General features: G+C 46.5%; 1 protein-coding gene and 1 gene segment (V, D, J or C); one reads left to right on the forward strand and one right to left on the reverse strand.

The window, feature by feature from the left end:
- Positions 1 to 22,087, reverse strand: part of DAD1 (defender against cell death 1) — a 64,474-nt gene that overhangs the window by 10,659 nt on the left and 31,728 nt on the right. The gene's annotated exons all lie outside the window — the stretch shown is intronic.
- LOC111164195 (T-cell receptor alpha chain constant-like) lies at positions 1,080 to 21,670 on the forward strand. The segment is given in 5 exon segments: positions 1,080 to 1,149; positions 17,490 to 17,744; positions 19,266 to 19,310; positions 20,187 to 20,294; positions 21,110 to 21,670. Coding segments are annotated over 4 exon segments (426 nt in total).

Raw genomic sequence — 22,087 nt, forward strand, 5'->3', positions numbered from 1 at the left:
TTTACCAGACCTGAAGCAGAGTGGGTGCCCTTTAATCAGGACGCCTGGCTTTGGGGACAGAACAGGACTCGAGTAAGTAACCAGGCTACCACTAGGCCTAAGTCTGCAAAATAAGTTGACTGTAGGAGCAGGAAGCTGTCACTCAATGATCTGGACGCTATTCCATGAAGTTTCAACTGATTGAAGTTAAAACTAGGAGAGACACTATGACAGAAATCTAAAAATTGATAAGTGTGATGGAGACAAAAGGACTAGATACATCTGCGGGATGCATAGAGTTGAAAATCACAACTTTGGTGGTGACAGACCCAGAGCAATGAGGAGAGAGAGGCTTCATTTTAAGTGTTGCACAATAAATGCCCATATTTGAGTTGAATGGCCTGTGTGTTATGTGGAATGTAAAAAGAAAGTTAAGATGTAGTCCTCTTCATAGGTGAAAGGGCTGTATCTCTCAGTCTTGGGTATGCGAAGGGTGTGTGGGCTTGTGGGTGTTTTTGGCTGACTAAGAAACACTGTGGGAAGGGTGGAGGCTATACGTGGATCTTTGGGAGCGGGACAAGACTGCTGGTCAAGGCTGGTGAGTAGAGTATCAAGGGAACAACCGGAAGATTGATGAAAATGTTTTCATGTCTCAGGAAATGAGTGTGTGATGGAGGATACGCTGGAGTTCAGGGCATCACTGTCACTAGAGGTCTAATGTCTGGTTCTAGCGAGAGAATTAACCCCAATACAGCTGCAATCTCAATCTCATAGGAAGGAGGAGAAGGATTCCTCACTCATAGTTCCTCCTAACATGTATCTGTCCTATGCCAAAAAGTCTCATGTCTCCAGGGTACTTGTGTAGCAGTGCTGGTTCAGTGTGCTTAACCCCACATCACCTGTTTTCCATTTGTAAAATAAGGACAATAATATCAGAGTTCATGGCACAGTTAACGGCCCAAATAAGGCAAGGTGATATATAGCGACTGTCAACCCACTTGGCATGTGTAGGTTCTCCATAAATGCTGGTCTTCTTTCCCTTCCGTAAGCAATCAGAGGTTGAAAGACCCAACACTGCAGGCCATTTTTGTATGGGGGGTTGCCATAGTGTGAACTCAGGATACGGCAAACTTACTTTTGGAAAGGTGACTATGCTTCTGGTCTCTCCAGGTAAATGTTGACCCAATCCCACTCCTGTTTGCTCGTTCTCTGGTTTAAGACTTCTACATGTAATTTCTGTGTTTTACCCTTGTGGATGCATCATCCTTGTTTTATCCATTGACCTATGAATTTAAGGTTGAGCCTTCATGGAGCACTTTGAAAAATGAAAATAACCAACAGAAGAGTTGGATTAGTAGGATTAGAAGTTGAATTAGTTGAATTAGTAGAACTAATTTGCTAGGTAGAATGGAATACAGAGTAATACCCAGATAATTAAGACAAACCTGGTTTCTCCAGAAATAGCCTGGCTTCCTGTTAAAAGACTAGACTGTAGCCTCACCCCAGTCATCCCTCCCATTCCTTTTCCCTCTATATCCCCAATCTAGCTGAGGAGTCTTGGACAATCTGTGACACATACAGCTACAGAATTCCTTCATTACTGAGAAGATCTGCCTATTAAAATTGAAAGATCCTTAAGAGCAGAGGTTCCTGTTATATACCATGAAGTGTCTAATATGGTCCTTTTACAGAGTAAGTGCTTGATAAGTGCTTGTTTAATTGAAATCAAATACCCAGAAAAATCAAGTTTCCCGGCCAAAGGGAAGAAGTGAATATAGTAAGCAACACAGTACATTCAGTGTGTGGTGGAGAAGGAAAAATACTAGATTGAGAATCAAATAGACCCGTGTTTTTGTCTCTGCTACCAACTAGCAGTGTAACTTGGAGCAGATCCCTTGCCTCTAGGCCTCAGTTTTCTCCTCTTTGAAAGGGGAAGTAGGTCTGGTTGATGACCCCTCTGCCCTCCTGGCACCAGCAGCCTATGAATTTATTCCATTTGGGGTGGGGGGAGCTTTTTTCTCATATGAATAAGTCAAATAGCTATATTAAATCTTAAGTATTTTCTAACTCATAAGGGTAGGTCACGAAAAGGTGTGAAGTGACAGAGGGAGTTTATTGTGAGGCATGGGACACTGTGGGACTCATGGGGAGAAGCAAACAAACTCACCTTTGGGAAAGGCACCTGGCTAAAAGTGGAGCTGAGTAAGTGTGCAATTCTAAGGTAACTACAAAATATATTCCAGTGACAGTGAATGGGAGAAAAGGAGATGTTATTTTTGTCATTTGTAATATGACAAAAATTATTTATTTATAATTAACCATAATCTTATTTATAATTTGGAACTATATATATTTGGAATATATTCCAATTATTAATATATATAATTCCAAATATATATTTGGAATTATATAATTATAATCTTATTTATAATTAACCATAATCTAGTGCTGAAGTATTAAGAATTGTGGCACCCAGATAAATTAATGAAAATATTCAAAGACTGTCCAAGAACATTTTCTTTAAGTTAGAATTTAGCAAGCTATTAAGGCTTTTCCCAAGATGTGAGGCTGACAGAAGCTCTGTCCAGTATTAGAGTTTTTAACACTAGAATTGAGCTAAATGGAGCCAGAAAGAGGAAAAAAGCAGAAGAGCAGAAAATTGCATGGCCATGATCTAATAGAACTTTTCTACTTCCACTGCCATTGATTCTGAGACTCATTGCAGGAGACTATTCAAGGTCACTTGACCTATGCCCCAAATAAGCCCTACCAAGTTCATTCCAGAGATTATGTCCCTTTGCACTAAACATTATTCAAGAAGAGTCAGTGAAGCGCAGAGAAAGGAGCCCAGGGCTTCTGGTTGCAGTCTAGAGTTCTAGATTTGATTGAGCCCCAACAGGCGGTGTGACGCTGAACAAGTCATTGCCCCTCTGTGTGCCTCAGACTCTTCCATTGTGAGATGAGAGGGTGGAAGCCCTCAAAATCTGTGATTCTTACTCCTATACCATCCTAGAGTTTATACAACCCAAGGGTGTGGACTCATGGCTATTTCACAAACAAGTTCTATAACACTAAAAAAAACCTTGTTAATCAATCATTTAACTTAACATATAAATCATAACCACCACCTCAGTTTCTATGATGTGTAGATACGATACTAGGGGCATGACAGACAGTACTGTTTATCTTCAAACAACTAAGGATCAAGGAACAGTATTCCTATTTTACAGAAAAGGAAACTGAGGCTCAGAGAAGTAACTGCCCAAGATCCCAGGGTTAGTGAGTGGAAGGGTCTAGATTCAAACCACGGTCTGCCTGCCTGATCTCAAAGCTTACTCTTTCTACTACATTATGTCACAGACCCTGTGCCAGGGCTTACCTAGAAATGAGAGAGGATGCCAATCAGAGTTAGTAAGGAAATACATGGAATTTATCTTTTCCATTCTTAGATACTGCCATGACTTGAGACATGGAGCTTTGGGAAATCTTGACTTGGATGCCCCAAATCTAAAGCGTTCTCTTCCCTTTTTAATGAGGAAACAAGTAGTACAGGGGCTGCTGGGAGAATTACCCCAACGGGAGAGGAGACAGAAGAGCTGGCAGCAGCCACCTCCTTATTCTGACTCTCCCTTCCCCTCACAATTTCTTGTATTTTCCCCATGCAGACCAGTGTCCAGTGTAACCCATGTATAAGTGCCTGACTCATTTGTGAGTTATAGAAATATGCAACATTGAGTACACTTTGGACATTGCTGGATCATAGAACTTTTGGCTCTGAAAGGGAAATCCAAACCTCTTTTTTTCCAGTGAAGAAATTAAGACCCAGAGAGGTTGATTGAATTGTCCATTATCATGAAATCAGTGAGAACTAGGGCTGGGATGAAAACGTGGGGATCCTGGTCCCTGAGCCATATTCCATGACTACTGTTTGGTGAACTAACCCTTCCAGTAGGTAGGAGGTATGAGATTGTTCATGAATAGGAAGAAACCAGATGGATTTACTGGGAGAATATAAAAAATTGCTCCTTATTATGAGCACCTTCCCATAGGCTCCCTGGGCCTGCTTCAAGGCTATGGTTAAAAAATGGAAGGGGGCTTCCCTGGTGGCGCAGTGGTTGAGAGTCCGCCTGCCGATTCAGGGGACACGGGCTTGTGCCCCAGTCCAGGAGGATCCCACATGCCGCGGAGCGGCTGGGCCCGTGAGCCATGGCCGCTGAGCCTGCGCGTCCGGAGCCTGTGCTCCGCAACGGGAGAGGCCACAACAGTTGAGAGGCCAGCGTACCGCAAAAAAAAAAAAAAAGGAAGGAAAAGGAAGCAGTCTATTTTGTCACAGCACAAATCACTGTGGGAAATAGTGGAGGCTCCAAAGTTGTCTTCGGGACAGGAACAAGGCTATTTGTTGAAGCAAGTAAGTTCCTTGAAATAGCCTGATTTTTATTACAGTTGAAGGATATCTGTTTTCACTGATTTTCCCCCAAGGGTTTTGTGTGCTATTTAAGTAAGAAAATAGTTTGGTGATAGTAATGTTGCATTATATGTATCCACGAGCCTCGTTCATGCCAGAAACATGTAGTAAACACTTAGTAAGTGTGCATGGACATAACTACCCTAGGTCCTGTCTAGAACTGAAACTCTGTAATTACACAAATGGCTTTTTCAACCTGAATATTCATGACATTTTTTATATAATCTACTGCATACAAAGCAGGATTTCCTAGTGAGTTGTGACTTACTTCTTGTCATCTTCCAATGGTCTTAGAAATGAAGGTTAAAGAGTAAAATTACACGCCTCTTCCCACTTTGGCGCATGTACGCAAACTCGGGAACGTGCTTAGCAACTAACTTGTGTGTGACTCAGGAACCCCCGGCTATAGTCCAGCTATAGGGCACCATTTGTATAGAGTTGGCCCAGTTATAGGGTACCGTTTGGTGTAGGGTTATGTCAGAGTGTGAACACAGGTTATCAGAAATTCGTATTTGGAACTGGCACCCAACTTTTGATCAGCCCAAGTAAGTCAGCTCTCCAGAAATGTGTAACCCCACCTCCAGCATTGGGTTTATATTTATATATGTGGCATTTGCTCTGGTCTATAATAGAATATTATGAGGATGATGATTTTCATTATTATTGTCACATCATCATTATTATTATTACCACTACTGTTTTGTTATTATTGATCATAACAATGCTGCTAACTCGGAATATATTTTTTCTGCCATATTATTCGTTTTACCCCTTAAGGAGAATCAATGTCAAGGTATCAGGAGAAAAATGTTTGAGTTTCCTTTGCAGTCAAGTACTTGTTCATTCGGTTGCCCCCTCTCTGCTGAGGGTCCATAGGAACTTCACGATGTCGTGGTTTTTATGCTGCCTCCTGATTATCTCTTTGAGTTGCTTCCTTGGTTTTTCCCTGCCTAAGCACTTAGGTTTTGCAGCTCATATTTACCAAAAGTATACTTAGCTTTTAACCTCTCCCACAACTGGCCTTCTTGTCCCAATAATTATGCATGGTAAAAGTCAGTTCAACTCAGTAAGTGCGTATTGAGTATCATCAAGCCAGGGGCCATAGGTGGTTTAAAATGAAACAAACAAAAGAAGAAGCATAAGATGTGGTTCTTGCTCTCAAGAACTTCCAGTCTTGTCAGAAAAACAAAACACTCATCTGTTAAAAGTCTAATAACAATTTATATGTGGGTGCACCAAGCAGTGTGCTGTGTGTGGTCATGTGCAGGACCTGGGACCCTACTGACTGGAGACAGGACAGCAGTGACAACGGACAGTCCATATTCCCTGGCAGAGAGCAAGCAGGATTCCACCCCTGTGTTTCTGGAAAATGATTTAAGACTGTTATCTGCTGAGATGTTTGACTTTCCTGACAGAAAGGCCCCTTGACAGAAAGCAGCCTTGACTTAGGTGAGGATAGAAAGAGTAGAAACAGGAATGAGTCAGGCGTGAGTCACCCAGAAACCTCGCTGAGCCCCAGAGAGGATGCGGTGACTCTGAGTCACGCTGAAGCATGTTTTTAGCATGTGCCCTGGCCTGGCTTGCTGGAAATGCTCTTGCTCCTACTCTTTCTGGCAAAGTGAAAAATACATTTTTGCATATTCCCCTAAGGCAATGGCGCCTTCGTCTCAGGCGGGGCAGCTGAGGTGGGAAAATGCAGGCTGCTGCCTGGTATCTTTCTTCTTTTTTCTTTTTTTTTTTAAATTTACTTACCTATTTATTTATTTATTTATTTATTTATTTATTTATTTATTTTGGCTGCATTGGGTCTTCGTTGCTGCGCATGGGCTTTCTTTAGTTGTGGCAAGCGGGGGCTACTCTTCGTTGCGGTGCGCGGGCTTCTCATTGTGGTGGCTTCTCTTGTTGCGGAGCATGGGCTCTAGGCGCACGGGCTTCAGTAGTTGTGACTTGAGGGCTCTAGAGCACAGGCTCAGTAGTTGTGGCTCGCAGGCTCAGTAGTTGTGGCACCTGGGCTTAGTTGCTCCGCAGCTTCCCGGCCCAGGGATCGAACCCGTGTCCCCTGCATTAGCAGGTGGATTCTTAACCACTGCGAGGGAAGTCCCACTGCCTGGTACCTTTAGAAACGTACACCCACCCGGCCTATGTAGGAGGCAGGTTTTTCACCAAGTTTTGTAAAGGTTCTGTGTTTCCCAGAGGAGAAATAGCCAGAGGCTGTTTGTTGATGGCTGTGATGAGGAAAATGGAGGTGATGCGTAGCATCAGGGCTGAAGCTGCTACAGCCACTAGGGAATCTCCCTCCTGTGCTTAGAGCACCCATCAGAAGGAAAAGGTTAGGATCAGCCTTCCCAGGATCCCAGCTTTTAGAGCTACTGGGAAGCGTGTGTGTCTTCCATGAGAGGGTGGGCAAACCCAGGACCTTTTTGTAATGCACTTTCCCAGAGTGTGATTATGGGAACAGATTCACTTTTGGAAAGGGGACTCGAGTATTGGTCACACCAAGTAAGTGAGCCGGGATCCTCCTGGACATACGACCCCTCCCCCACCCACCGCTCTTCCTACCCCGTAGGTACCGGACAACTTCTCATGTCCTCCATCAATGCCACCCCTAATGTCCTTAGAAGCTCACTGTGTCAAACCTTCGTGTGCCCCTTGTTTCTTCCACCCTCCCTTCCTCTCAGCATCTCCACTGACAATATTTGAATAATATAAAAATCTCCTTTGCCGCCCATCCTGGGAGCACTTGTATCTAACAAAAGAGTAGCAGAGTCACACCTTGCTGTGGCCCCAGGCAAGCAGGGTGGTGCTGGAGGTACAGCTGCTGGGGAGTTGCTGCCCTGCTTCTCCACTGACAGGAGCGTGTGTTTTCCCCTGGGTAGAGGAGGTGAGGAGCTCTTCTAGTCCCCGGTCCCTGGCTCCCATCACCACCCCTTGGCTCAGGGTTCCAGGACAGCTGTGGGAGATTCCTGCAACTCTGGGGGCGTTGGCCAGTGTTTCCCCAGATTGTTGCCCCAACCACTGGAGCAATAGGTAGAGGGAGGTCACGTGAGACTGGTTTTAGCAAAGGCTTCCCTCGCTGTGTGTATCAGGAAGTAACTATGGACTTATATTTGGAAGAGGGACCAGGCTTGTTGTTCATCCATGTGAGTATTATAGAAACGGGCAAGGGATATTTTGTAGACAGAGGATATATGATGGAAGGATACTGCAAAAATGAGGGAGTCTGTGACTGGGCTGCTCCATCGTGAAAGAGCCCTTTGCTGTCTGGGAGTAACTTACCATTGTGTCAGGTCTAATGAAATGATTGAGGCTGTGCTGGACAAGGGTTTTGCACAGTGCGTGCAGAGGACAAATCACCAAGGTTTGAGAAAAGAGGCTTCACTCTTGGTTAGGTTTCTGAAGCAGAACTGTCTTCTTGGCAGCCAAGGGGTCCATCCTGCCCTTCAACCCCATGGCTGAGAATCTCTCGTCATGTCCCTTTGGATCCATGAGATATCTGTTGCACATGACAGCATCCCAACCAGAATGCTGAGGCACCTTGGGGTGCTGGAGAGGGCGGTGGGGCAGGGACAGGTCTCCTCTGGCTACAAGAAGCCTCATCCCTTCCCTCAGTGGAAAGCATTGCTGGGAACCACCATATTATTAGCTACTATTTACTGAATGCCTGACATGTGCCAGTGACTATACTCTGTCCTTCAAAGAATTTCTCATTCAGTGCTCACATCCATCCTAATGCTAGGTAACTGGTATTAGGCCTATTTTACAGATGAAGAAACAGAGGCTTGGGGCAAGTAGCTTGCCCAAGATCACACAGCTAGGAATAATAGGGCTAGAAGTTAACTCTAATCTATTTGACTCCAAGGCCTTACTGTTAACCATGCCACCACACCGCCACCACTGCTCCTCCTGCACTCTGTGAAGGAAGACCCCAGACCTCAAAGGCTACCTGTCTCGTCCTTGGTTTGCCTATCCTGAGCCTTCTTGCCATGGTGACCATGGCAGCTTTGGTCCAGGACTTAGCATTTCTGAAGAGATGAGTAAAGTCATTGAATTGGGTTGGTAGAATGCAAGTATGGCAGGGAGGGAAGCAGAAACCTAGGGGGACTGATTATTGGGCATAAAGTGACACAGAGAGAAATTTATCATCAAAACGATGGAACAGGGCTTCCCTGGTGGCGCAGTGGTTGAGAGTCCGCCTGCCAATGCAGGGGACACGGGTTCGTGCCCCGGTCCGGGAAGATCCCACATGCCGCGGAGCGGCTGGGCCCGTGAGCCATGGCCGTTGAGCCTGCTCGTCCGGAGCCTGTGCTCCGCAATGGGAGAGGCCACAACAGTGAGAGGCCCACGTATCGCAAAAAACAAACAAACAAACAAAAAACGATGGAACAGGCTGTTCAAAAACTCCATTCCCAAGAGTGAAGGCTGTAAATGTGGGGCAGAGGTGTGAAGCGCAGGCAGCCACCCTGGATGGCAGAGGGCAGGTATTTGTACTGCATTGTACCAGGGTGTGGACACAAGCAGCAGAACACTCACTTTCGGGAGTGGAACAAGACTCCAAGTGCATCCAAGTAAGTGCCTGACCTTAGACTCCAGCCAAAGACACAGAAAGTCCCTACTCGGCTTTCTTAGATGTTGAGTCTGCACTTCCCGAGCTAATTTCTCATGATTCTTCATGAGGCTTGAATGTTTTGAAATTTGAATTCCCAGCCACTAGCTCAACAGTGGTTTATTTTCTAAAAGTAGTAATTGCCAATGGGGCCTGGCCTTTTCATCGTTACAGAGGCAGGCTCTTTTGCCATTTCTAGATTCCTTTGAGACAAAAGACCTTTATCAGAAATCATGACTGATTATGCCAAAAAAATTTATTTTTGTTACCATCTAGTTTTCATGAGAGGTGATAAGTTAAGCTTCCTAAAGACCCTGGGCATGGAATACAGTCTCACAAAACTCCATATCTAATCAAGAGAGATAGGAAGAACTTAAGGCCTAAATGATCCAATAAAAACAATACTGGGTTTAGAACATGGACCCATACAGAATTAAAAGATAAATGAAACAGTCCTAATAAAAGAAGGTAGAGGACAGGATTGCATTTAAAATGAATTAAAATAATTAGAGGGCTTTCATTCAACAAATATTTACCAAGCAACTATTATATTCTAAGCACTATAGAAGGAGGGAGGAGGGGAGGGAGGGAAATGCAGAGTCCCCGCCATCCAGGATCTCCCAGTGGGTAAACATCCGTATAAAGAGACAATTAAGCCCAGTGTCACCACACTGTAGTGGAAGTACACACAAGTTGCGATGGAATAGCAGAAAGGAAGGCATCCCCGACCTCCTATCCTGGTTGTCTGGTACTTTCATGCATTGTGCACTGCACCATAAGCTCTGTGAGGTCAAGACCCTCTCTCATTCATCCTTACACCTCCACACTCCAGCACAATGCCTGATGCATGATTGTTGAAAAAATGCCTCTAGCTGGGAGACTCAGGGAAGGCTTCAGTGGAGGGATAGTAACTGTTTAGAATATATTGGTTTAGACAGTAGCAAGTATTCTCCAACAGAGTTGTTAGATTTCAAAACCGGGAGATTACAGAATCCATCTGAACGTGCGTGGGTGGCCGAAAGCCCACTTCTCTGGGGAAAACTTCCTCCATATTTATCTGTTCATTTGTGCACTTCACCAAAGCCTCTTGCCTGCCGTGGGTCAGTTCAGGCTACATTTAGAAAGCCTGAAACCCATCGTATTTCTAAAGAACCAGAGTTCAGAGGCATTAAGAACTACAATACCCTAAGAGGAAAGCAGCACAAATGGGGTTTAGCAGCAAAAAGGAGAGGCCTAATGATAAATACATGAAGTCTATGTCCGTACTTGAGTCGCCACCCAGGAAACTTTTCTCCATTTGTTCTAAGGAAACTTTTCTCCTTTAGGACCAGAACCTTCTTTGAAGTACACAGCTCTAAGGTGTGTAGGAAGGTGTGTGGAAAGAAAACCAATAAATTCACATTTGGGAAAGGCTTTAAAGTTGCCATTGTTCCCAGTAGGTAAACCCTGCAAAGTGTTGGGGCGATGTGGTCTTGCATAATGACTGCATACGTATCTGCCCTCAAGCCATTCCTGACAGTGGCAGGAAAATTTGCTACATATGAAGCTGTTTCATAATGATTAGAAAGAAATAATCAGCATTAATGAGGCCCCTAATTGTGTCCGTAGGAGTTGGTAGGAGAACAAACAGATTCAGAACACAGAAAGCTTAAGGATAAAATTAGGCTGAAATTTAGGATGCATTTTAAATTCTTTGAACTAGAAAAGGGACTTCCAGGGAATGTGTATCTAAACCTGTACATGTTCCACAGAGGTTAAGGGGTGTTTTAGGAAAAAAAATTCTTGAATCGAGTAAGTTTAAGAAGCTCTAAATTTCTTTATTGTAAGACTTCTCAGAGCCTTTAAAATGCTACTGTGCACTGCTGGTCTTCAGGACTGAAATATGCTATACAGCGTTTTCCAAACTTCTTTGAGCTTAGAATCTTTTTTGCAGAGAAACTTAGGACTAGAGTTCTGTGAATTTCTCACTGAGAAGGACTTGTCTAAACTACTCTCAAACTTTGGAGGTTTTTTTTTGGTCCCCATATGAATGTCAACCCTCATCTTAGAACCCTCCAGAGAAATAGATTCTCAGGCCCCATCCATAACTCACTCCTGATTCTCACAACCTTCCGAGTTAAGCAATCCTCCTTGTGCATTGTATGTGATATCCCTATGGCAATATTAGTCCCTCTCTGTCTCTCCCTTCAAAGACTAATAGAACTGCTTTCTAAAAGGAGAGCTTTCATAGGCCTCCCTTCCATGAATTAAGCCCTACCCAAGGTTTTCCGTCTATTGCCGGTGCTGTGAATTTTCCCTCAAGATTCATTTCCCAGTTAATCCCTGGCTCTTCTCCAGACCCTTCCAATTGTCCTCCTTCACTTCCAGTGTGGAACCCAGAATGGGCATCCACCCTCCAGGAAGGCCTGACCTGCTCAAGGCCGGCTAGGAGGCAAAGGTCTGTGAGATTATTACACAGAAAGCTGAGGAATTAGGACTCAGTGGGCCAGACTTTTTTCTTGTGCCAGAGAAAGGGGGATTTTGGAGGAGCCTGTAAAACAGGCACAGGAGACATTTCTGCCCCAGTGAAGCTGACCCTGCCAGGGGCTAGAGTTCTTGTAAAGCACCCTCCTAGTGTGTGTTGTCTGGTGGCTACAATAAGCTGATCTTTGGAGCGGGGACCAGGCTGACTGTACGCCCGTGTGAGTATGACGGTGCAAATGACCAGGGCAAAGTAAGTGACAACTTGTCTATGAGAAAACCAGCAATGATTTACGGTAAACTCGAGGATATGTGAAACACTCGTTTCCATTTCTACAAACTCTTCCGGTATCTTAAAATATTCCCATTTCTCATACTAAAGACAGAAGTGCCAAGGGCCAGTTGAGGCAATGAAAATCTGAGGAGAATAATTTAGGGAAACATAAAGAGAGTTGCAGATACTCAGTGCTTTCAAGCAGAACAGGTAATGTCAGCACCAGATGATCTGAAGATTCAGGAAGTTAGCTAAGTGCTCTTGGGAAAAGAGACGAGTTCACGGCAAACACAAATTCTCTTTTATTGCAGCAGGTAGCTAAACCCCGTGGACGGACTAATGAGCATGGTGTGGGGATACCTGCTCCCAGAATCTTCCTCTCTGGAGCTTGGTAGAGCATTGAACCACTCCCAGGGTAAAAGTGACCCAGACCCCTATCTGAATGGCAAATATAACAAGGCACGGAGGCAGGATGGTGTGGGGCTCATAGCACAGCTTGGGAGGCTGTCAGACCTGGGGGAAAGTCTGGCTCTACCATCTCTAGCTAATTAAGTCTCCACTTTCTCAAGGGCAATATGACAATACCCACATCATAACAAGACAATACTCAGCATACAGCAAGTAATCAATAAATGGTAGCTTTACTAAATAACATTAATAATAATTATCACCATCATCAACAAGGCTTTGTTTTTACTAAACCTTCATTATTGTAAAGGGAAAGGGGAATGACTTCCCTGGGAAATATGAAACCTAAGAAACAAAGACCCAGGGTGCCTTGTAGAATGGTGCCCTCCAAGTCTGGTGGGTTTTAGCAGGTTAACATCAGGAAGGTTATTGCAAAGACCTTACCCTCAGTGGGGATTCGGCAGTGGTAACAAGTTAAACTTTGGAGCAGGGACCAGACTAAGTGTCCAACCAAGTGAGTAATGTGGGGGCAAGGGTGGACATTGACAACTAATTCTTCTTTGTCCAAGATGCTGAGTTGAGCCCAGGTATTATCTTCTGTAGGATCCCAAATGGTTCTTTCCACCCATCCCAGAAAATCCTCTCATCCTGCGCTCAATGCTCAGGAAATATCCTTGGGCCACAACCTGAAGAATCATGAGTTAGGTGATGGGCAAGGAGTCCTGGACCTTTCACTGCCCTGAGCGGGGGGTTTTGCTCTACTGAATTCTTGGTTTAAGGAAACCACAACCTCCAACCGAGGGCACTACAGCAGGATGAGGCAGGAGGGGAAGGATTAAGAGACAAAGTCTCAACACAGAAGATCAGAAGGTATTACCTCAGAAGACTGTGACCCTCCATCCCCTGTGAGAGACCAGTGTTTCTGCTACTGAAATAGGAGGTAGGGCCAGTGAGTTTCTGTAATGGTGTCACCTGCAGTGTGAATACCAGAGGAATGACCGATAAACACATTTAGGAAAGGAACGCAAGTGGCCATAATATTTGGTGAGTCATTCTAGGTGGCACCATTTGCAACCCCATGGGCCAGTGTCACTAATCTTTTCCCCGGAGATATTAGTATTACTGTGGTAAGGCTAACTGTGGGTGTTACAACTAATTGTCTTACAGAGGCCTCTGTGAACGGGAAAAGCCACACTATCCATCTTGAAAATCTGTGTTTCTCTAGGTCAAACGCATTAAAATTTTACTCTAGTCATTCAGTGGCTAATTTTAAATGCCTTCTATGTGGCCGTCAATCTATAAAATGTGAGACTGAGTATGAAGATATCTAAGATAGATGCCTGACCTGTCTCCAAATAGTATAAAAACTAGCCAAAGGGACCAAACTATTGTAAATTTAGCAACCTGAAATACATTTTAGTATCCACCAGCTGACGATGTCAACAGGCACAGTAGAGATACAGAGGAATGGAGTCCCAGCTGAAAAGTTGGCCTAGATGGAGAAGGTTTGATGCAGTAGAAAGGATTCATTGAGTCTGAAGGATAGAGTAAGATCTGTCTGGGCAAAGCAAGGACAGGAGGGGACTTCCAGGCATAAGGAACACCAAGAAAGAAGGCATGATCTTGGGAGTGAACAAGGCACATGATTTTGGCCAAGTAAACACATCTAATAATGAAGTTAGATGGAGAGAAAGCCAAAGATAACTTTATAAACAATGGAGAAAAGGAATACTAGAGGCTTCAAGAGAATACAGTATTGATCACAAAACTTGGTATATAGTAAATAATAATAGATCATATATAGTACTTTTATTATTTTTTTAAAAATATATATTTCTCTGAAATGGTAAACTGAATAAATACAAATTTGCTTCAAAGCCTTTAAAAAAAAAGAGAGAGAGAGAGAGAATACAGACAATTAGGGCCAGGACCAGCCACTAGGAAACTGGGAATCCAATTCAGAAATGCAGACCAGAGGTGAAGGTGAGAGGGGCCAGCTCTTTCCATGGACGGCTTGTGGCCTAGACCTCCCCCTTCTTGCTCAGTGGGCTGTAAGAGCCCATCCCTCAGAGAAGGGGAAACCTAGGCTCTCTGTAATGGAGACCTTCAGAGTGGTATGGAGGTATTGCCTCCCAGATGCAATGTGGTAAGGGAACCAGAGTTTCCATTACTCCCGGTAAGTCTGTGCAGGCTTACTGCTTCCTGACGCTCGCCAGAGCCTCAGTGGAACTCAGACTCAGAGTCAGTGCTGCTAACTCACATTTTGGGTTCCTGGTGCCTAAATACCAAGAACAGATTTAGTGGTAAGGGAGCTTTCGATCACTGCTGTGCCCCTGGGGATCTAATGCGCTACAGCCTTCGGACATGTGCTTCTGCCGTTAGTTCCGAATTTAAATGAGCAGTTAGGAACTAGAATAGGTGACTTCCACACTGAAAAATTGATCCAGTCTTGCTAAGGCTACCTTCTGAGATGTCATCAGTGGTAGGAGGCGTTTATCTTGCTAAGGTGAAACAGGATGTCTCTCCTCCCAGGGCTCTGGCAGATGGACCCCTGAAGCCCTCCAAATTAACAGTGACTCATTCTTTGTTTTCAGACAAAAAGGTCGCACTAGAGGTACATGGGGCGTAAAAGTAAAAGGGGGCTTTAAAGAGTCAAGTGTAGGGATCAGTATCCAGCTTTTTTGACCAAAAGGTCTAATTAGCAGAAATTCTGCAAATCTGATAATCACTAGGCCGCTTGTTTATCCAACAATTATTTCTTGAGCCCCTAGTATATGGCAGAGACCAGGGACACAGCAGTAATCTAGGGACAGGCCTTTGCTGTCACAGAGCTTACATTCCAGGGAGCCAGTGTGAAGAGTTTGGTGTAGCTGTACTCATATAGGGCATATAAAGGATTTGAGAGAGGAAATTCAAGCTCTCCAGATCACGGCAGCCCCTGAATGTCATGCCAGGAAGTGTGGGCATCATCCTATAGGCAATAGGGAGGCTCTGAATTATTTTGAACAAAAAGTGACCCGATCAGCTCCACGTTTTAGACAAGTCGTTTGGATGATGAGCTCAAAGAAGAGATTGAAGTGTGGGGAGAGGGTGAGTAAGAGAGGAAATCAGGGGTAGGGAAGCCAGACAGGAGAAACCACAGCCAAAATGCACATAGGGAAGCCTGAAGGGTATCAACTGGTAAAAACAAGACTTGAAAGAGGCTAAAAATCACCTCAGTTCTTCTGACTTCACCAACTTCTCTTTCATTTTGATCTCTCACTAGCAAAGTTGAGCTACGATGGGTCTGCCCCGGTATCACCCCTCACAGAACTCAAGTTGGCTTTAAGTCTCACCCTCAGCCCCTGGTGCCTTTCGTCATGGTCCGTAGCATTGCTCACTCCAGACCAATGCTGTCCAATAGAACTTTCAATGACAATGGAAATATTCTGTCATTCCGCACTGTCCTATAGAGTAGGCATCACCCAAATGTAGCTACTGAGCTCTTAAAATGAAGGTTTATGGGTAACTGAATTGTTAATTTTACTTGATTTTGGTTAGTCTTAATTTCAATAGCCACAAGTAGCTAAAGACGATCACATTGGACAGTGCGGTCTAGACCTTCTCCAGCCTGACACCCCCCTGGCACTAGGACTTGAGTGAGAATTTAACCAGGACTCAAAGTTGGGCATCTGGCCCCCACAGTAACCCCCTTCCCCCTCTAAGGCCAACCTGTGTCTGGTGGCAGCTTAGCCTCTGCCTTCTTCTTGAGGCCACGTTCTCTCAGCACCTCCACACCCTTCCATGTCCCCCTCCCCAGTCCCACCCATGACCCCCGCTGATGACTAACAAATCCACTGGAGTGTGGTATTGGTTAATGGCTTCCCATCTCTCCCCTCCCAGGAAGAGATTTACACCATAGATCCTTAACCCATAGTGATGTCAGCCCCACAGGTGGATGGAGATTAGAGGGGAGCAGGCAGAATCCTTTGAAGCCAGAGGTTTGGATGTCGCTCACATGTGACCATGGACCCACCCCTGCTCTGCTGTTCCAGGGACAGCCCCACCACAGACAGCTCTGTCTTGACTCACCATCCCAAGGCCATGCCAAGGGCTGATGCCACTGGTTTGGTGTCAAGCTGGATATCTGCATTGCCAAGGCCACCCTGGCTGGCTCAGCTAGTGGGGTGCATTATGCATCACTGGTCTGCAAAACTTTGCATGCGTGGTGGGGAGCTGGGGCAGCAGAGAACCACAGGGGCAGGAAGCTGTTGTCCCAACCCTGCTGTAAACTCTCTGGGTGGCCCTAACGTGTTAATCCTCTGGGCAAAGCTCTGCTTCCTCCTCCAAGGGCAAGAGGTCTGAAAGAATAAACACTGAGGGTTGCATTAAAGACACAAAATCCTATGAAAATACTAAAGAGTCATTCTCAGCACACTAAAGAAAAGCCTCCAGCAACTCCTGCTTCCTGGGGGGTGAAGAGTAGAAACTGTATTACTTGGTAGCACATTATTATGGCAGTCTCCTGGTAGTATCAAGAGCTACAATTACTAGAATTATTTCAGTATTTCACAGTTTATTAAATATAATTCATATGGAGAAACCCTCATGGCTTCTCAGAATAGCCTGGTTAGGAAAGTGGATGAGGCAACATCCACATTTGACAGATGAAATTCCTGACACTCAAGGAGCTGGTGTGAATTGCTCAAGGCCTTGTATCTAGTAAATGGTAGAGCCAGGGCTTGGATGCAGATGTTCTGATGTAGCGTCTAAAACTTTTATCAGTGAGAGAAATCTCCTGGTGATGCGACCGATCTTCCAACTTCATGCCAGCCTATCGTAAAGCTCACATTCCTGTCAATGCCCAGCCTTAGTGGGGGAGACCACCCCAGATTCTAAGACGTATGGTTTGCTTTGCTGGATATCTTTTCTACGCTCGCTTTGTCCTGCCAGAATTATGTTGTCGCTTACTATTCCTACTGAGCTTTGAAGAAGTGCCCTTAAGCGGAAGAGTGGGCAGTATCCTTAAGTAGCCCTGCATTTCTGCTTTCCTTGAATGGCAGGCAGGGCCTGGTAGACAGCATTCACTAAGAGCCTGGCTGGCCTCTTGGCCAGGACTCATGGTTTGTGCCTGTCCCTGAGTCCCGTCTGTTGCAAGCTGCTGGTGTCTACAATATTCTTTCCCATCTAAAGCCTGACAAATGTGACTTGTCAGCCCTACAGAGCCCCATTCTTGCCCATCACTGGCATCTGGACTCAGGCCTGGGTTGGGGCAAGGAGGGAAATGAACATCTCCTAACCCATGTCTTTTGCGTCCACAGATATCCAGAACCCCGACCCTGCTGTGTACCAGCTGAGAAGCCCCAAATCCAGCAACACCTCCGTCTGCTTATACACCGATTTTGAATCTCAGGCCAATGTGTCACAAGTCACGAGGCCCGTGGTGTTCAGCTCAGACAGCACCGTGCTAGACATGGGAGCCTTGGGTTCCAAGAGCAACGGGGTCGTGGCTTGGAGCAGCAGGACCGATTTGGGATGCACAGACACCTTCAACCAGACCTTCTACCCCAACTTAGGTGAGTGCAGCCTTGGTGCCGGTCTAAGCTGAGTCTCCTCCTTCGAGAGGCCTGCTTGTTCTCGGGGCTCGGGTCCTTGGTATCTAAAAGCTGCTCTGATTGCTGGTCTCGGCCTCATCAATTGTCAGCAAAGCCCCCTCCCCTCTCTTTACTGAGCACCAGTGAATCCCATGCCGGCAGGCCACAGAACGTCCTGGGCAAAGAGCAGAGGGGGAGAAGCGAGGGGCACACTGGCCCTGAGGCTCACCCACTCTGAGTCCCCACCCCCCTGGCTCCGCTCAGCCCCTTACTGCTCCTCCAGGCCCCGCCCTGATGCACTTCTCCAAGATCCCTCCCCTTATTTCTCCCTCTCTGCCAAAGGTCTCTCCCAGCTCCTAACCTCACTCATTCATTCATTCATTCACTCAGCGATCACTGATTGTGCATTACAACATGCCAGCTGCTGCCGTGGAGGAGCAAACACATCAGACGATGGGTGTGCCCCGAGCAAGCCCCATTCCTGTTGGGGGAGACCAACCATCAGCAAGTGGAAAACTCCAGATTGTAATACGTGCTTTAACTTGGAGTTGGGGAAACAGCCACCTTAGGGACAAAAGTCACAGAAGGGCTCTCTGGGGAAATGCTATCTGAACTGAGATTTCAAGGCTAAGAAGGTACCAGCCATGCCAAGGGCAGAGAAAGGACCCTATAGAGGCCTGAGCCAGGAGCTCAGTGAGAAAGGAGAAGGGCAGGAGGAAATGAGATGGAAGAGGTAGGCAAGGGCCACATCACAGGGCGCACCCGTCATGAGAGGGAGACACTGTTCTAGGTACAATGAGAAGCTTCTGATTGGCTATAAACAGGGGAATGACATCCAATTTACTTTTTTTAAAAATCACTCTGACCGCTGAGTGGAAAATGGATTGGAGGAGCCAAGAGTAGAAGCAGAAAAGAAGCCCTTGCAGCAGAGAGATGATGGAGGCCGGGACGGGCTTGTGGCAGGGGAGTTAAATGCCCATGCCCAACACTATTTGGGATCCAAAGGTAGAGCCGTGCAGGGATGAGAAGGAAAAGAGGGCATCAAGGAAGGTGGCTGGATTTTATTTCTGAGCAGCTGTGTCAGTGGTAATGCTGTTTACTGAGTCAGAGGAAACAAACAAACAAATTTGGGATGCAGGGGTCAAAACTTTGTGGAACACATGAAAGCATCTATACCCCTCATGGCACTTGTCACTGTGTCTGTCTTACTTCCTCTATCAGACTCCAGACTGGAACTTGCCCAAGGGCAGGGTCTAACAGCTCCTTAGGGCCTTGTGTTCTCCAGTGTTCATTAAGTGAATAAAATGGTGCCCAGAAGCCAGGGTGTTGGTCCTTCAGGGGTCAGTGGCTCATCCCAGCAGGTGCCCACATGGGACAGGTTCTCTCAGATCTCTGCACAAGGAAGAATGGAGAGGCTGGAGACATTCAGCAGCCCAACTTCTGGGGTGGGAGAGTCAGCACGCTCGGGACTCTAAGAAAAATTTCTTTGTTTGTTCCTTTTAGGAATTCCCTGTGATGCCAAGATAGCAGAGAAAAGCTTTGAAACAGGTAAGGGAGGGGTCTATCCTGGCTTCACACAGGTTTGTGGAGGCGATGAACCCACAATTACTGGGACGGGATAGAGGTGACGAGAAGGAATGTGTGGATCTAGGAACGAAGTTCTGAGAAACAAGAACGGCAGTCCGAGCCCTTGTTAGAGCTGCCTGGGGACATTCTTAAATCCCTAGATTCCTCTCACCATCTCCAATTTTCTTTTCCACTCTATGTACTTTGAGGATGAGTCTAGTTTTGCTAGACCAGTGACTCACTCCTAGGCCTCTGTATTCCTTTCAATAGCTCCACTGTCAGCACAGCTCAAGAGAGCTTCTGGGTGGCCCAGGTGTGAAATCTCTGACCAGCTTTTGTGTAGCCCTAGACTAACCAGGTCACCGTGAAGACATTTTCCCTCCATAGCCATGGGGTTTTGCCTTCTTTCGAGAAGAGCAGCAGAACTCTTGTAGGCCGTGACCTTGTCTCTCAAAGATCCTCACCCCTCCTCACCACCCACCCTGGGCCCATATTCATTGCCATTTGAGCCATTTGTACTGAGTCATCCGTCTTGTGGTTCAGCCGCTAGATTCTCACTAAGGGGCCCAGACCCAGGGGGCTGCGTGTGATAAGTTCTGAGCACCCCCACCATCCCCATCCACGGCGGGGCTCAGAAATAAAACAAAGAGTAAATGCAGTCAGTGTTTCCCTTTGGAAATGAAATGCTGTTGACCCTGGAAGGATGTACAAATATGTGTATGAGGGGATGTGCACCAAAGCTCAAAGGGAGAGGCAGATCCAGGCGCCGAAGCACGCCCCACTCCCCACCCTGCTTTTGGTGTCACGGGGGCTGTGCAGACCTGTGCCCATGACCGCTGTGGCCCCTTGGTTTTGCAGATATGAACCTAAACTTCCAAAACTTGTCAGTGATTGGCTTCCGCGTCCTCCTCCTGAAAGTGGTCGGGTACAACCTGCTCATGACTCTGCGGCTGTGGTCCAGCTGAGGTGAGCCGGCATCTCAGCCGGGCGGTGGGGTCTGGGGGTGGGTCCCCAAAGCTAACCTCCCCCAGGCTCTTGCTTTTAGGTCCTAAGTCTGGGCCCACCAGACTCCTCCTTTTTCTTTCCTGCTAGGAGTTCCTCTTGTTAATAGCAATGGCCCAAAACACTTGATAAACACGGTACCCTCCTCAGGTGACATTAGTCACCTCGCTTGAGCCATGTCTCCCCTACAAAGTATGAGGAACAGTTGTTATTCTCCTCATTTTGGAAATGAAGAAACTGAGGCCAAGTAATATCAAGGGCCACACAGCTAATGAGGGAAACTTAGGAGAAACTTAGGACCCAGACTCATTCATACCCACACCTTCTATCATATCCCTTTCGCTGCAAATCCTAAAAGGGCGGCCCCCAATTCCTTTCCTCTGGCCCTCTGACCCCAATATGGTGAGACGGTATTGTATTCATTATCCACCCTAATCCTGGCTAGAGTCTCCAGACCCTTCGCCCCCAGTACCCCAGGTCATCCCACTGACAAGAGCATCCCATCAAAAAGAACCAGGGGGGCTTCCCTGCTGGAGCAGTGGTTAAGAATCCACCTGCCAATGCAGGGGACACGGGTTCAAGCCGTGGTCCGGGAAGATCCCACACGCCGCAGAGCAACTAAGCCCGTGCGCCACAACTACTGAGCCCACGTGCCACAACTACTGAAGCTGGGACCCATTTGCTCCTAGAACTCTACAAACAGAGGCATCCCCATCACATCCCTAACTGTCCTGCATCTCCTCAGTATGCAGCCTGACTTCTCTTCTTTCTCCTCCCAGGTCTCCAAGAACGTGAGAGCCCCGTGCTCCCTCTCCCCTTGTTCCTTGTCGCCCCTCCTCTCCCTCTTCAAGCAGAGAGGTGCACTCTGCCCCTGTGGACAAGAAGGCTCCCTCCACCTCTCTGGCCCCACTGGCAATACCACCAACTGGGTCCTACCAGATATTCGTGATCAAGACGCTGAAGAGCTGCCCAGCACTGCTGCCACCCCCTCTGCTCCCTCACTGCTGCCTGTCACTGCCTGGCATTCTCAGCAAAGACGGAGGCCACTGCAGCCTCTCCTGGCTGTGGGGAAACTCCCTCCCCGCCCCACCCCTCCCCGAGACTGCCTCTGATGTCCCACTGAAGGATGGATCCCAGTGGGTTCTCTTGGGCTCTAGCTCCTGGAGATGTTGTGTGCTGTTTATATTTTTTACATGGTGTTCATAAAGAAATACATACCACCCTTTTCCCCAAGATGTGGGGGAGATTATCTCATGATCTAGGCCCTGCTCTGCTTGTGTATCTGAGCCACGTTGTATATCCTGCTGCCGTGCCTTCATTAAAAGCAATTTGGAAGAGCAGAGGCGGTGCTCCTGTTTGATTGGATTTGGTCGGATCGTCTTCGGCCTGCTGTGGCTCACTAGCTGGGCAGAAAGAAACCAAGGCGTTTATCCATGATGACATTCAGGGAGCCTGACTCAACAAGCTGCTTCAGTCCACCTCTTCATAGAAAAACCTCTGAAAAATTCCACTTAGAAGGCTGTACTGGGGGCCAGGTGAACCCGTTGAAAAGCTCGGGTCCCTGCTCTTCCATGGGGCCACCCGTAGCGGGAGGCCCATGTACATGGGTGGTAATGACCTGGAGTTGAAATTTGGCAGACAGGGACCACACAGCAAGTGTCCCCAAAAGGCCACCCACTGTCTCCTGCCCTGAAGCAACATTTCCTTTGCCTTTCCTTTCAGACTGGATTCCCGTTGAAACAGTGCATTGACCTACA

Source organism: Delphinapterus leucas, chromosome 2, assembly GCF_059928025.1.
Source record: "Delphinapterus leucas isolate spDelLeu-1000000601 "Yukka" chromosome 2, BTC_Dleu_Yukka2, whole genome shotgun sequence".
NCBI classification, from domain to species: domain Eukaryota; kingdom Metazoa; phylum Chordata; class Mammalia; order Artiodactyla; family Monodontidae; genus Delphinapterus; species Delphinapterus leucas.